Source organism: Ursus arctos, unplaced genomic scaffold (assembly GCF_023065955.2).
Source record: "Ursus arctos isolate Adak ecotype North America unplaced genomic scaffold, UrsArc2.0 scaffold_13, whole genome shotgun sequence".
Lineage (NCBI taxonomy): Eukaryota > Metazoa > Chordata > Mammalia > Carnivora > Ursidae > Ursus > Ursus arctos.
The window spans coordinates 17,162,485-17,178,078 of record NW_026622797.1 but is presented as its reverse complement, the minus strand read 5'-3'; the positions used below and the strand labels follow the sequence as shown (position 1 = coordinate 17,178,078).

Here is a 15,594-nt window from a genome sequence, read left to right as displayed (position 1 = left end):
AGGACCCACTGGGGCGGCCCCCAGGCTGCCCAGGGTGCGCGGCTGCGTGCCTCCGCCGGGCCTGCGCTCTCGGGACCGCCGAGCACCCGGCCCGCGCAGCGCGCCCCTGGAGTTGCAGATTTCTTTTGCTTTTGCACATTTTGAACAGATAAAACAGAGGAAGCTGCATATTGAATGTTAGAGCTGACTTGGAACTGAAACCCGCATTTTGTTCACAAGGAAAGGATTGTTTTCACTGGGGTCACTGCTGCGGAGAGAGTTTTTTTTCCTCTCTCTGTAATGTTTGATACTTGAGGGAAAACAGCTGGGTTGAGCATACTTGAGTCGCTGCAAAATGAAATGGGATGCTGGGGAATATGCAGTGTGCTGTATGGCTGAAAAGGTCAGCTTTTTCCCTTGTCCCCCGTGGAGGAATGCGGGGTCTGTCCTCAGGCTCGCCTTGTGAGCTCTCAGAAGGAGCCGGGAGAGCCGGGAGGCATGGCTGAGGTGTGGCAGGCCCTCCCCACGAAGGGGGCAGACGGCGGCTTTTTGCTTCTCTTCCTGTTTCCTGCCCTGCTGTTTTTGATTTGGGGGGAGGACTGGAACAAGTCAACAGAATTTTGGTTTGGAGGAGTAGTTGATGACCACGTTAAGCAGTCCTGATGGGCCAGACAGAGGAGAGCCGGGCCCAAACCACAGCAGTGGGACTGAAATGACAGGGCCGGCCTTGCGGAGACAGTCCTGTCGGAGGCCGGGCCGTCATTGACACAGACGCGTCCCACGCCCGTCCAGGGCCCCGGGGTGTGTCGTGGCGCCTGGGACCTGGTTCTCCACCGCGTTGGGCCCTGGAGTGGTGTGTGCGGCTCCGAGAACCGGTGGGGCCGGCCGGGGGTGCCCCGGGTGCGTGTGCCCCAGGTGCAGCCGCTCAGCTGCCGAGCTCAGACTGGCGGTGAGGCTGGGCTGCACTGGCTGCCAGAGCGCAGGGCCCCGGGGCGGCGATCTGATGAGCTTTTCCCTTTGTTTCTTTGCCAGTCAAGAGAACAATCGGATGATGAGACCGAGGAGTCGGTGAAGTTTAAGAGGTTACACAAGCTGGTCAACTCCACTCGCAGGGTGAGAAAGAAACTGATCAGAGTGGAAGAAATGAGAAAGCCCAGCACCGAAGGTAAAAAAAAAAAAAAAAAAAAAAAAAAAAAAAAAAAAAAAACGCTCCTCCCTGCTTATTCCAAATTAAATCAGGCGGGGTCAGCTCTTCAGTAGGAAAAGAGTATGATTTCAAGTGGAAAATGGATTGCATTCCAGTCAAGGCTGGCAGAGCGCGCCTGGGGTCTGTGCGTGAGCACGGGCGTGGCTCAAAGCGTTTGGGGTCGGGGGGCGGGGGGGGGGGCGGGGGGGGGGGCTTGGTACTGTTCATGTCACAGCGGTGGGAAATGGCTGGTGTGTGACAGGGAAGGCTTCTCAGGGTGTGGTACAGCTTTAACATTGAGCATACGCCATTTTACATCAACTTGAGTTTATAACTTCTCAGCAGTAGCCTCTGTGCCGCTGAACTTAGTCCAGGGTTGGTACACATGCGTCTCAAACAAACATCGAACGATCGAGGCACTTAACATCCCTTCCGATCTCCGAGGGGCGATTGTTCTTCCTGTAAACAGTCTCAAGACTCCCTTCAGATGGGGCTCTGAGGACCTTCCGCTCTGAGTGGATCTGAAGAGCTGTATTGCTGGCTAAGCGGCTTGTCAGATGAAGCAGTGATGTCAGAAGGGGCACGAGCTTGGATTTATTGTACTGAATAGTTAACCTTTGAAGTGTGATTATGACAGTTTCAATCTCAGCCGTATTCGTCACTTCTGTTGTTAGCTGTGTGCATTTGCGGCACCTTGTAAGATTCTCCCAAAAGGATAAAATAAAAGAATAAGATTTCCTGTTTGGAAAATAATAAGTGAACTGAAAAAAAATACTGGAAACAATAGGTCTTATTTTTTAAAAGCACATGACTTGTTAAAATGTCATAGCTACATTTTGAGGAATTTCAAAAATTTAAAGTATAGATTTGAAAATGATCATTGAGAGGCCTTTTTGTCGTGCATAAATAAAATCAAGGCGTGGAGAGAACTGGAATTTCCCCTGAGTTACATAGATGAGAGTTTCCTGTTGTTTTTATTGCTGTTTTTTAATTTCTGTTTGCTGTAATTATTTATCAGCTTAAATCCACTAGAGAAATACTAGAGGTGAGGGGATTACTAGGGGAGCGTGGAGGTGAGAAAGGGAAAGAAGGGAGGAGGGCCAGTGAGAGAGACGTGCTTATGGGCAATTTCACAGAGTTGTGTTGAATTCCAGGTTTCGTTTGGGTGTCTTCTTGCATGGTAGTTCAGCTTGTCTTTGGGTGCAGTGCTGATTTTGCATTGGATGTTTTAACACCTGCTGCTCACTCGTGGTTTTCACAGTACAGAATATGGCCTGATTTCCTCTCACTGGCAGCTCTTAATGAAATCACACACACACTATCCATTGGTAATAGTAGGAGAACCATGTGGAATTGCCATCATCCAGCCTGGGACACCACATTTTAAAACAAACCTCTCACACTTGCTAAAATTAAATCTCAAATACAGCAAACGGATTGGTGGGTCTTGTCCATGAATGAGCACACATGAGTGGCATGCGGGGTACTCTGGGTCTACCAGCCAGGTGCCCGTACATACAGCGTTGTCATGGGCATTAGGGCCACCTTTCCAACTATCTCTGAGAGACGTAGTTGACAAAAGGGAAGGGTAGCTACCTGGAGGGGTAGCTGTTAGGTAAAGCGTAGTAATTGTATGGACTTCTAGTCCTGAACTTGAATTCATCTGGTTATGAATTAGGTGCCACTGATGGAAGATGGAGTAAATGAGCTTGAGTCCCCATTAACCTCTGGTGTCCGATGAGTTGGGAAGCTGGACTGCCACTAACCGGGCTTGTCTGTTTTGCCAGGAGAGGTGTCAGGTGTGTGTGAGTGCAGGGCATCCGCTTGGGGCTGCCCCCGACCAGACTATAGCACTGTCCCCCAAGTCCTGTGAGTGGCGCTCTCTGAGGTTCCTCATTGGCAGAACTGGCCACTGATTCTGCAAAGCAGGAAAGAGTCACATTCCCAGTCACCCTTCCTTCACTCTCCTGGGACCTTCAAAGAGTTGAGGCTTTCACTTCCTACGTGTCTGTGCCAATACTAAGGTGTCTGAAGGATAATTCACCTGTACCGAGAGCATCGTGTGCGCCAGCCACTTTCTACACACCTTGGGTGTGATGTTCTCCTAAAATGTCCTCCTCAGCGTAGCCCCCAGAGGCAGGCATTAACACTGTCCTCATTGCACACATGAGGGAACGGACACCCCAGAAGGTTAAATAATTCACTCAAGGTCACTGAGCCAGCTGGCAGACAGCCCAGAATTAAGTCCAGACAGCCTGGGTCTCCACTCTGCTCCCACCTCTTCCCCACCCCTCAGCTCTACAGTCCTGCGAGAGAGACAGAGAGAGAGAGGAGAGAGAGAGAGAGAAAGCCCAGTCTCTGACCTAGTCTCACCCTTGTGACTGAGTTTCAAGTCCTTATCCAGGGCATGAATGGCCCTAGACGATATTCAGTCTTAGGCCAGGTCAGTGCCCTTTGCCTATTTTTGTGTTTTGTCCCCTAGAGCTGATACCCACCTGCCCTCCTCTCTCATGAGGCTCAGCTTATCTGTGACCCAGTAATGAATCATTAGCTTTCGTACAGTGCTGTTTAGCTTATAAAGTGCATTCACATATTTCTTTTCATTTAATTTTATCCTCTTCAGTGGCCTTGCAGTAGATATTTGTAAGATAGGCAGACATTACAGGTGAGGAAACAGACTCAGAGAGATGAAATCATTGCCCAAGGTCACGGAGGCGGCGAGTGGCAGAATCCGAGCTGGAATCAGGGCACGAAGCTGTGTTCTTGGCATTAAGTCATCCCGTACCCTAGCCCCGTCCGCACTCGGATCTCAGGGACGAGGATAGATAAAGGTCATTACGTGTAGTAGGTCACACCAAATCACCATGGGGTCAGAGCATGGTGACTGCCGTTCTTCCGAAGGATGATTGTACTTGGAGGTCCCAGAATGGGAGCAGTGGTGCTCTAAACCCAACGAATCAAGTCCAGGCTCGGGGCAGACCCAGACAGAAGAACCCGCAGCATGCAAGGCCTGCCCCCAGCACACAGGCTGATGCAGCCACGTGAGAAGCACTGGTCACTTTTCCCTCCAAAGGCCGTACCAAATGCAGACTTCTTAGAACCAGGAGGCAGAACTATAGGTCATGGGCAGGTGCAGACCAGCTGGTTGCAGACTCAACACCTGCCGTGGAAGTACTGGAAGCTCTGATGACAGCCCTAAATACAGAGTCCAGAAAATTTCCACACCACTATTGGCTGACAGGTCGTTAAAATATCCGGTAGACCCACCTGAATTCCCCGAGGCCCCTTCAGGCTGTAGGTAAGTGAGGGCCTTGCGCTTCTCCAAGGACACCAGGGCGAAATGTAAAGCCGTGGTCTGTGGTCTGGACACATATATACAGGAGTCCAGGGCTGGGCCTCTGCCACCAGGTTGTGCCTCTCATCTTGGCCCCCGTCCCTTCTTCCCGAGAGTGGAGGGTGGGTTTTATCTAGAAGAGATTGCCATGTTTACTTCTCACAGCAGAAGGACCCTTGGCCTCCATACCTTATTAGTCAGGTGTCCTGAGAACAGAGCAGCAGAGTTCCACGATTTTTGCACACTGCCTCTGATCCAGCGAATATCCACTCAGAACCCTAGACTTTGCTTTTAAACTCTCATGAAAGATCCGGGAATAGTCCTCCAGGGAATACATTTGTGCTGTGGATGATGGCGAACTTTGGACTGGACATGGTCTTGAAACTCCCTCCCCCCCACCATCTCCGTGACATCAGAATCAGTCTCGGGTTCTATTTCATAACCACATTTCTGATTTCCTTCACATTTTTAACAGTAACTCCCATCAGTTGGAAAAGCAGGAAACCTTTAGAATTTGAAAGGACTGCTACCAGTCCTTTCGTCCTTCCCCTCTCTGAAGTGAGTAGCTCGCTCTGACATTTACCCGTGTGCCGGCACCCTCACCCCAGCCGGTATATTTAGGGCCGTCCCTCTGTTCCAAGGAACTTTTTATTTTTTCCCTTTCACAGTTCAGCTGGTGGAAAGCTGCAGTGCTCAAAAGTTTCCTTACAATTAAAGGGACACAGCCAGTTAGGATCGCTACACCCACAGTTTGACCTACTTCTTTCTCACATCTGTTCACATAACACACGCAGGAAAGAACTCAGTTTTCCTGCCAGTGAGTCCAAACCTTTCCACTGGGCTCTGGAGGGCTTGGCTCAATACCTTGCTCCAGGGAAGGCTTCAAGAGCTGGAATCCGTGAAACAAAGTAGAACGCTCGATGGGGCTGCCTGCGTGTCCAGGCCCTTAAATGCCCCTGCTGCTTCCTAGCAGGGCTGGTTCATGGCAAGTCTGGCAGGAATCACCCAGTTCCCTAAGTTTTTTTGTTTGGCTTGTCACCTGGAGACCATCTGTCAGTTGCATTTGCACGCTATAACCCTGTATGGTGTCTTTGCACCCAAACTGCCTTGGTAATTTAATTACTTGCATGGCACATGTACCAATAAAAAAATCACTGTCAGCCACGTGGCATTCATCACACACTGACTGTAAAAAACCACGCGGACTCACCAGGAGGGCCTTTCAGAGGGGGGAAGGTTTCTGATTCCTAGCTTCTGGGGACTGCACTTACAAACTGGGGAAGGTAATCCTATTTGGAGGGGGGGAGGGGTAGTTATCTTTAAATGCTAAGGGCTAAGGAGTATGGTGATAATGACTGGCTTAGGTTTTCCAAATGGCATTTTGAACAGGTTTCTTAAGGTGTGTGTTCTACAAAGATATTGAGAGAAGGAGAAGAAAACACACCCAAGACCCTTTAACATGAAGCTCGTGTGAAACCATACGTTGGCACAGTTTCTTTTTTCCTTGCATTTATTCGAGCGGGAGCTGGGTTTATGGAGAGCGTAGGCCATAGGGGGAGGGGATCGCTGTGGTGTCTGCGAGGACTGGCTTATTCTTTGTAGGGCAGGGGCTGTAACGGAAGAAAGAGCTGGGTGAGAGGACGTGGAGGTATATTTACAAGAGACGTGAACCTCTCGTATTGATTTCCCTCCAGGCGGGGAGGAGCACGTGTTTGAGAACGCCCCGGTCCTGGACGAAAGGTCCGCCCTTTACTCTGGAGTTCACAAGAAGCCATTTTTCTTTGATGGCTCTCCTGAGAAGCCTCCGGAAGATGATTCGGACTCTCTCACCACGTCTCCGTCGTCCAGCAGCCTGGATACCTGGGGGGCTGGCCGGAAGTTGGTCAAAACCTTCAGCAAAGGAGAGAGTCGGGGCCTGATTAAGCCCCCCAAGAAGATGGGGACGTTCTTCTCCTATCCGGAAGAAGAGAAGGCCCAGAAGGTTTCCCGCTCCCTCACCGAGGGGGAGATGAAGAAGGGCCTCGGGTCCCTGAGCCACGGGGTAAGTACAGACGGCGTTTGCTTCTATGACAGCCACCGGCGTCGGCACCACCTTCTGGTGTCCCTGGAGGAGGTTCAGAGCGTCCGGAAGCAAATCCGCTTGAAGAAAACGGATACTAACTATTCGTGTTCCAGAGCCTTCCTCTGCCAGCGTCCCTCCAGAAAAGGCGTCCACGGCACCGCCTGCGACCTGCAGCTGCTCCGGCAGAAGCCCAGAGCGGGAGGCGGCTGCGGCGCCCCCGGCAGGAGGGCGCGCGCGCGGCCGGCGGTCAGCGAGTTCAACATCACGTACGTGGTGGAGCGGAGCCTGTACAGCCACCTGAACCTGAGCCAGCTGGTGCGGCCGGCGGCGGACAGGACCCTGAGCAGGGCCGAGAGGCAGGACCTGCGGCGCTGCTTGCTGGCCGAGGACGAGGAGACGAAGAGGAAGTGGGCCGCCACGGTCGACCGCTGTACTAAAAGGGTTCTCTTGAGAATCCACCAGAAGTCTGTGAGTCCCAGAGGTGGTGGCCAGGACGGCCTTGTCATTTCTGTGAGGTGCAGTCAAGCATTATGGCCTCTCCTCCGGGGGCCTGGCGCTCTCCCCCTCTCTTCTGCTCCTGACTTCGTGACTTCGGGGTCCATTCCGCCGGCGCCTCAGCTTTCTGACCCTACTTTCGTGTAGCGCTGGCTGCTTTTCCATTTGTCCTCTTGCCAGTTGAAGCCGTTTGATTTTTAATTGAAACTCAAGGCTGGTGATGATCCAGGGAAGGGCTTTCAGAGTACAGGGGTGGGGTTTGGCCTCCTTCTAGGAGTGGCTGTCTTGATTCTCAGCCATCCGTCACTTGACCTCAGAGAAGCTGATTCAAAACAGAAGGACGTGTTGCCCTAGAAGACACGTTTATTCTTTCAGCTAATTAAAACAATAGAAACTGGCTCACGGAAGGGTTGTCATCAATACAGTCATCGATTTGGTGATTTGAAAACTTTGTAAAGTCCATTTCTTTTATTAGTAGGGCCAAGCAGAAAGTTCTTAAATGTAAAGGGGAAAAAAATATTAGAGCTCTTTTGTTTTACTTAAATCTGTTTGATAGTCTGTCTTCTTAAACAGAGGGGTCGACATTTAGAAATGTCTTCCACGGCCCCATAGATTCTTCTGTACATAGCAAGGAATAAAGGACTTATATTCAAAAATACTGAATTATTAGAGACCTAGTAAGATTGTTTTTTAGGGCATGACTTATGTTGAATTTGAGATATATAAGCATTTTCCCCCTGAAATTCCCACCCAACTTTTAGCTTGCACAGGAACCATATAAAATGGCACAGAGGAGAGCTGTGGGCTTCCTGGCCCCCTGCCCCCCTGCCCCCCGGCACCCCGTTCAATCCACTAGGGCTGTAGCTGCGTCCCCTGTAAGGGTCTGAAGGAACTGCAGTGTGACCTCCCACGGGGGCTTTTCCTGGGCTTCCTAGACGTTCGTGCGTCTGATATTCTTCCCTGGACAGCTGCTGTAACTTCATTCTGTCGACTTCTGCTTCTTGTGGAAACGGAGACCGACTGGTCCATGCCATCCTTAAAATGACCTTCCCGGTTCCAAAAGGACTGGCAGATCTATCCTAGCCTTTAGGTTTTCCAGATGTTCCCACATGTGTTGACTTTCTTTCTGGAGCTTATTTTCTATTTTTTTTCTCATTCATACAAATCTTCTAACACTTTAATACTATGACAGCTTCCCTTCTGGCTCTTTCTATACATCATGGCAATAGTTTGTGGTTGGTTCTGTATTTGTTGTACATTAACAGAATTCTCTTTCTCCTTCAGTTCTGACCCATAGGTGAACCAGTCTTGGTATAATTTATTAACTTGGGAGGGGCTCTGCCCAGTTCGTCTGCACATGACCTTGATAGGACAGATCTACCTCTTCTCTGTTAATTGGTTACTCGCCCCCATGGACTTAAATCATGTCATACTGAGAATTTTTCCACCTTGAGTACCTTGAATTCCTCATGCATCCCTCATACTTACTGCCAGGCTAATAATGTAACTTGTGCAAGACTTTCTAGAAGTTATATTTCTAAGATCTGTGCTAATTAAATTGTGGGCCAGTGATTAATTCTTCACAAATGCTGAGTATGGACATGAGGCAAGTTTCTTTTCAAGCACCAAATTTTTCCTCCTTATAAATATGGTGGCACTGTGTAATCTCTATCCCGGAGTCACCCAAGGCTGCACATTTTTCAGGTACTATGAGCCTGAGGGAGTACTGGACAGCTCTGCTACGACGTGCTGAAATACGTGTTCAGGACTGAATTAGAAATTTGCACAAACCTTTTCTTGTTAAGTATAACTGCACAACCAGGAAGATGAAATTTAATTTTCTAATCATTCAGAGAATGTAAGGGGAAATATGCATTTTAGCAACAGACTTTTTAGGGTGGTTTGGTTTGGTTTGACGGGATTCATCTCTTTGCTTGGTTTACTTGAACGGTCTTTTCTGTCCTTGTCGTTATCGCCGCCACTTTATCTAAAAGTGCACAGTTTCCTTTACTTTTCAAACTTGATCCTTTTGTCTTTCAAAAAATGCCATATTTGCTTGATGAACCCTCAGGGAAATGATAATGCTGTATATTCACTGGAAATGGTCACCTGTCTTGCTTTTTATTTGGTCATTCAGTTTTTGTTTGGGGGAACAGGCATGCATGACATTTTGGAATTTTGTCCATCTTTAAAATTCAACCCCCCGTGCCCACCCAAAACATGTTTTCAACTGCATGACCATTCCATCGACTGGCTCTCCTCATCCACAAGCATCTGTCCCAAATGTTCTTATCGTCACCTGTACTGGAGACACAGGAACTTAAAAAAAAAACCTCACCTAGGTTTCAATTATGTATATCACCAAAGGCGAAGATTGGTTTACTTTCTTTTACTATTCTCTCTACAATCTGTAGAGAGAAGGAGTGCTGTTTTGAGAACTACTTGATATACAGAAAAAGCTGAAGATTCGATCAAGCGACGTCTGTTGTTCTGTTCTTTGTCTCTCCTCCACTGATAAAGAAGAGTCTATTCCAGACACCTTAGCATAGCACCAGGAGAGGTTATAGTTGGTAGCTGAGAAACCCACTCCACTCTTCACTCTGAGGTTTTCATTTTAGGAAGAAATGCCTACAGCTGGCATATGAAGACACAAACGAGCTTCTAATTTATTGCAGTAAAGTTTCCACATAAATTCTTTCTCAGTTATTTCATACGCATCAGAAAGTACGTGCTGGGCTCCAGTGTTGCAGTCGATGCTGGAATTTAAAGCAGGGAGATGCAGAAGCCATAAAATGAAGAGGCATCTGGGTGCCATACTGTATCTGTGAAGCCCTGAGGAACAGGAAACGAACTAGGAGAAAATCACTGCCTTTGCAAAAATGCGAAAATCTATTTGGCAGTATAAGCTGGAAAGGGAAGGTAAATGTTAAAAATTAGCCTTGAGAGGTGGCCATAACCTTGCTTGCCAGGTTGGGAGATTTGGTGAGTGTTTTTGAATAAAGCAATCTTTCTCTTTCTATAGAGTAGAATACAGTTAGGTTGACCGTAAGGGAGATCAGATTATCCATTGATAAAATTAGAATTATATCCATGGTAGATAACTTCCAGCAGCAACGGCAGCTTTGGTGAAGGAGAAAAACAGTTGTATGGCCTCCTGAGTTTGGTTATCCTGAGGTGCCCCCCTGCAACACTTCTGTACCCCTGGCCCCTCCACTCTGCTGTGCCTGCCGGCTCTTACTTCCTGGTCCATTCCTGGGAGACTCTGATTTTCTAATGGAAGCTTGTAGAATGTAAGGCCCAGAACTGAGCTTCAGCCCTTCGTTTGCATGTTTAGAGCAGTGACTAAGCCTAAACTCGAGTATGGTAATTGTCGGGACAAGCTGCCGAATCCTCAGAGCAGCAGTGATGACAGGTGGACGGCCAGCATTCACAACATGCCTGCTTCTCCTCACGGACAAAGCCAAGTTCAGAGTCTAAGTACTTTACCTGTCACACAGCAAGTAAGGGGCAGGACCAGGGCCATCTGCACGATTCCAGAAACCTTGGCATTTTCCTTCCTGGATAGTTCTGCTTTCACAACTCAGTTACTATATATCTCAAGTATATTTATTCTAAACAGGCAATGTTTATAGTCTACATTGTGCTTTTCTGTTCATTTCTTCCACTGAACAGCTGTTAGCGAGATTTCTTTGAGAAACAAGTAATATAAAATATTGGCACCCAAGTCTGCTATTCAGCTTTTATTACCATTTGCTTAAAAAGTAAATCAGTTTTAACAAAAATTAATGTGCTTTGAGTCTGTTTTATAGATTTGGGGGGGGAGAGAGTTGTCATCGAGTAGTTTTTGCTGGAAAAACAACAGAATTCAAAGCACGTTCTGAAATATAAAATTGCTGAAATAGAAGCAATTCTATAAAGATTGAAACCAACTAGAGGACAAGAGGTTTTCTTTCTTTTTAACATCGTGTTTTTCCTATTGGAATTAAAGAGTGTGGTCAAAGACAGTCATTGAATCAACCTTTTCTTTCTGGGCAAATGTAGTATCTTCATACACTCTAAGCAAAAGGGTCATAATTAGTTAAGTTGGGCAGTTAGATGGGAAAGTTAGCAGCATTTTTGGCTAGGTCAAGGAAGCAGTGAGTGAGTAATCCTCTTGGCCTGATTGGACTACTATAAACATAACCTTTTTTCCCCTTCTCAGCGATTTAAAACCAAACAAAACAAGAGTCTGTTAGAAAAGCCTGCTGTCAGTGGCAGAGCTGTAGAGGATTTCAGACCTGGGTTTCCAAGACCACTCTGAGCACATGAGTCCCCTGATACATTTTCCCTCGTGGTCACTACAGTGTGCAGCTGATATCAGGGGACTGGAAGGGGATGTTCTGTTGCTAAGCGACAGGGAATCTTAGAGCACTTAACACGTGGGTGGTTTTTTGTTGTTGTTTTTGTTTTTAACGAGTTGGTTTTTGCATGTTAAGGGGATTCTAGACCTCTGGGGTAGGCCCAGTTCCAGTGGCCTCTGGAAAGACATGAGGGAAATTTCCTTAAAACATGAATCATGTATTTTTTTTCTCATCATTTCTTATTTCCTACTTTCATCCTGTAACATATTTGTGATTCAGTGATTGTCCTGCAAATGGGAAATGTGTTGGGTTGGTGCACAGCCAGCTGATATAAACGTAACTGGATTATTCCCACCCTACCCACTCCTTTCCACAGAGAACCTGCAGTTTTGGAGGGTTTGACTTGACGAACCGTTCTCTACACATTGGCAGCAACAATTCTGACCCAATGGTGAGTATATGCCCGAGGTAAAGCAAAAAAGGTTTGGATTCAAGCAATGTGGCTGAGCTAGTTTCATATTTAGTGTCTCTGAGAAATGGTAGCGGGTAATATCGGTGATCCTACATCGTATTTGGAAAGAAGCCCCGTTTTACCCATCTTCGAGACACTCTGCTGTTGCACTGGGAATGAACAATGACCGCCTCCATGCCCATAATGCCTTTGCCTCCGGTTCTCTTCAAGTTGCAAATCCAGTCTTGAGTTTGGCTTCTACAGTCCTAGTCGTTGAGTACACATGCCTTTTGTTCACACTAGTTGCAAGTGCACACGACTGGTACATACAGACAGTGTGCCAGGACGGAGCCCTGTGATGGGGGTGAGAGTCTGTGCCAGCATTTCTAAGACACCAGTCTTACCACAGGCCAAGTGCATGGCCCTGTAGGAGTCTAGGTCTTTCTGATCTGGGGTGTCCTGGGATGAACCCAGTCTCCTTGGGCCCAGAGCAAACCAGACTCTGCAGAGCCAAGGTTCTAGTGGCCTCACACCTGCTTCTGGATCCCCATGGGGACAGGCCACCTTCGTGGTGAACATATTCTGTTCCCTGAGGTTTCCTTTGTCAGGCTCCAAGGATATAGGTGATTTTTACCTAATATTTTGTTTTTCTCTTGTGCATTTTGTCCAAAACCATGAAATTAAAATTCCGTGCTTTGTATTTGTGTATATGTCATGTGTCAGCTAAAATACCCATCTGTGATTTTTGAAGTGTTTGAGAATTTCCGGGAAGAATAACAACATTTTATTTGGCTATCAAATTTTATTGATTCATAAACCAGTAATTTTATGTAGTCAATCTTTAAAAAAAAATAAGAGAGGAAATATGATTTCTTTTCCCTTTCTCAGGGGAAAGTTTCTTTTTCCCTCCCCAGTGCAAAATAGAATGGGAGGTGCCCACAAGTCTAACTTGTTCAGAGAAGGAAATGTACATACTCTTAGCAGTCGACCACACGGAGCTCTAGAGTGATGTAAGTCCGATCAGACGTTGGACTTCTGATGACTGAGATTTGCCATTCTGTTCTCACCACTTTCCTGGGGTGATTCAGTAGTATCCTCCTCCTGTTCCCCGCTGCCGGGATATGTGAACGTAATCACTCTTTATCAATGAAATGCAGTCCCCTTGGGTATCTAAAATGATGAAGAAACGTATAATCGGAGAAGAATATACTAAGATTAAAAAAAATAATAAGTGACCCACATCCCACTTTAAACAAACAAACATGCAAAAGCCCTTTAGTGAGTAGCTTTTAATTCTCAATCGAAAAGACGACAGCACTGAGTTAACACAGGAAAAGATTTCAAGATCCTGGGGGAGGCCAGTACTTTCTGAGAAGTAGAACATTAATGGTTTGAATAATATAACCTGTTTCTGGGCTTCATTTGTGGTTAAAGATACTTACACCTCTTTGTTTTGCAGAGTAAAGAAGGAGATTTTGTGTACAAAGAAGTTATCAAATCACCCACTGCCTCCCGCATCTCTCTTGGGAAAAAGGTGAAATCAGTGAAAGAGACAATGAGGAAGAGGATGTCTAAAAAATATAGCAGCTCTGTCTCTGAGCAGGTATGCAACTCCTGAGCCAAGAGCCAGGCCGAGGATGATCAGTCTGAGATCTGATATGGTGCTAAATACGATGCATGGGTATTAACCAGGCTCTAGGACCATGCTTAGTTCATGGACACGGAAGTTCAATAGAATTTATTCAAAGATTCAGTAAATGTTTACAAAGCGCTTAGAGGGGTCCATGCTCAGTGTTGGGGATCCACGATTGGGGCCCTGTCTTTTATGGACGCACGAGAAAAAGACTTGTGAAGAAACGATTATTCCTTAGGGCCATGAGCGATGAATTTTATTTGTGGAAATATTCCTTGCTACAAAATGGGTGTTACCAGAATCAAAGCTAAAAAAAGACACTCGAGTTTCCTTAGCAGACTTAAAAAAAAAGCGTAGCAAAATTTGCTCAAAAAGCTCATAGCAAGTAGACTCGGAAAGTCTTCTGGCTGCAGGGCTGTGCACAAGAGGTCGTTTCTGCAGGGACGTTTTCACTGACTGGGCCTCCCTGTGGCCATTAAGACAGCACAGCATAGACCCTCTCCAGTTGTGTAATTTCATCAGGAGAAACCTGACTAGTCCCTGTCCTAATTGTGTGGGTGGAGGGAAGAAAGGCATTTGGAGAGCTGGGCCTTGAGGTGATTTTGACCATTTGCACCTTTCAGCATTCATTTTGTAGTCTGTTGAAGCACCTGTGTATGAGAGGTTTGTCTACGCTGCTTTATCTACCAAATAAAAACAGGCAAGGCAGACATTTTTGCTCAGCTGCTGCCCTCTGGTGGACATAGTAAGCTAACATTCAAGCATCTCCCTGTTTGAATCCCTGACCACCTACCAGCTAACCAGTGGTCTGCACTGGGATTCAGACAAAGCCCACACAGTGGCTTCAGCATATTACAGTGGTTCTCATGGGGGAGCGGAGGATTTTGTTTCCCCTCCAGTCCCAGGGCAACTGGGGCTATTTTTGACAGTTGCAGCCCGGTGGGGTGGGGGTGGGGCGGCAAGGCTGCTACTGGCATCTAGTGGAGAGAGAATGGGGATGCGGGTAAACATTTTACAACAGCTCCCCACAGTAGTCATACATCCGACATGCTGACAGTGCTTGGGCTGAGACATTCTGGCTTGTTAGACCTCCAGGGCAAGTCGGCGCTGCCTCCTGTATGTCTTCTCTCCACGATTATTTTCCTTGTTTGCCCCCTGGGCTTGGGGGCAACGGCAGTTCTCTCTTTCTGCCCAGCAAAGAGGCGAACTGTGCGCTCTCCTGTGAAGCGGCCATCATGCCACTCACTGACCGCAGCACCGTCAAGTTCAAACCCTTCATTTAGTTTGCTTTTCCCATGAATTCCAACATCCCCTACAAGCTCCTGTACAGTTACATTCTTAGTGGGGTTCTGCTTTACAGATCCGGAGCGTAGAACTTTAATGTCATTTTGAGCCGTTTTCTATAATCTTACCATACAGCAGGCTTGTAGGCTTAGTTCTCTTTTTTAAAGCAGTCATTTCACGTAAGTGGGGGGAAAAAGGAATAAATGATCAGTATAATGCCTGAGAGAGAAAACGAATGTTGGAGGGTTTTGGTTTTGAACATTTTAGTAGAAATATCAACCGTTATGGTAAAGATCTTTGCTGTGTGCCCGGCCCCTGGAATAGCTCCTGTTCTTATAGGGAATCAGTAAGTATATGGTGAATACGTTAGTAAAAGCGTTTGAGGACATACAGTATCAGAGACGTATATTCCACATTGCTGTTTCTCAACATGCGTGTTTTCAGAAGTGTTAAAAAAAGATAACTGGCCAGATGACTTCTTTGAGGATTCAGAAAGAGGAAGGAGAATGTGTGCGGGAATCCGCAGTTGGCCGCTTCGGTTACTTCTCAGTGATGACACCTCTGTCTGTAGTTGTTTTTGAGGTGGTTTGTTCACTTTGCTTAGATGTGAAGCACAGATGTGTTTTGGGGGCGGCCTGGCTGGCTCAGTCCGGAGAGCAATGGGACTCCTGACCTCAGGGTCATGAGTCAAGCCCCACGGTGGGCATAGAGCTGACTTTTAAGAAATGTTAGATCGGGCTGCCAGGACTGTTGTCCTTCAGTGTTTACAGGACCCGCAGAGTCGCGTTAAAGCCCTTCTGCTGATTCGGCAGCATGTAAATAACAGGTTT

At 47.1% G+C, this 15,594-nt stretch overlaps 1 protein-coding gene across 12 annotated transcripts in view; it reads left to right on the top strand.

Annotated features, from left to right (window-relative positions):
• SASH1 (SAM and SH3 domain containing 1) overlaps window positions 1-15,594 on the top strand; it is a 244,748-nt gene that overhangs the window by 203,549 nt on the left and 25,605 nt on the right. For 6 of the 12 annotated variants that reach the window (XM_044386408.3, XM_026505002.4, XM_026505001.4 and 3 more), the window contains 4 exons: window positions 1,012-1,144; window positions 6,194-7,029; window positions 11,773-11,847; window positions 13,307-13,450. In XM_044386408.3, coding sequence (XP_044242343.3) covers window positions 1,012-1,144; window positions 6,194-7,029; window positions 11,773-11,847; window positions 13,307-13,450 — 1,188 coding nt within the window. Of the gene's footprint in view, window positions 1-78; window positions 383-1,011; window positions 1,145-6,193; window positions 7,030-11,772; window positions 11,848-13,306; window positions 13,451-15,594 lie in introns of those variants that run through there. The other 6 variants (XM_048226135.2, XM_048226134.2, XM_026505004.4 and 3 more) reach the window with 2 other exon arrangements.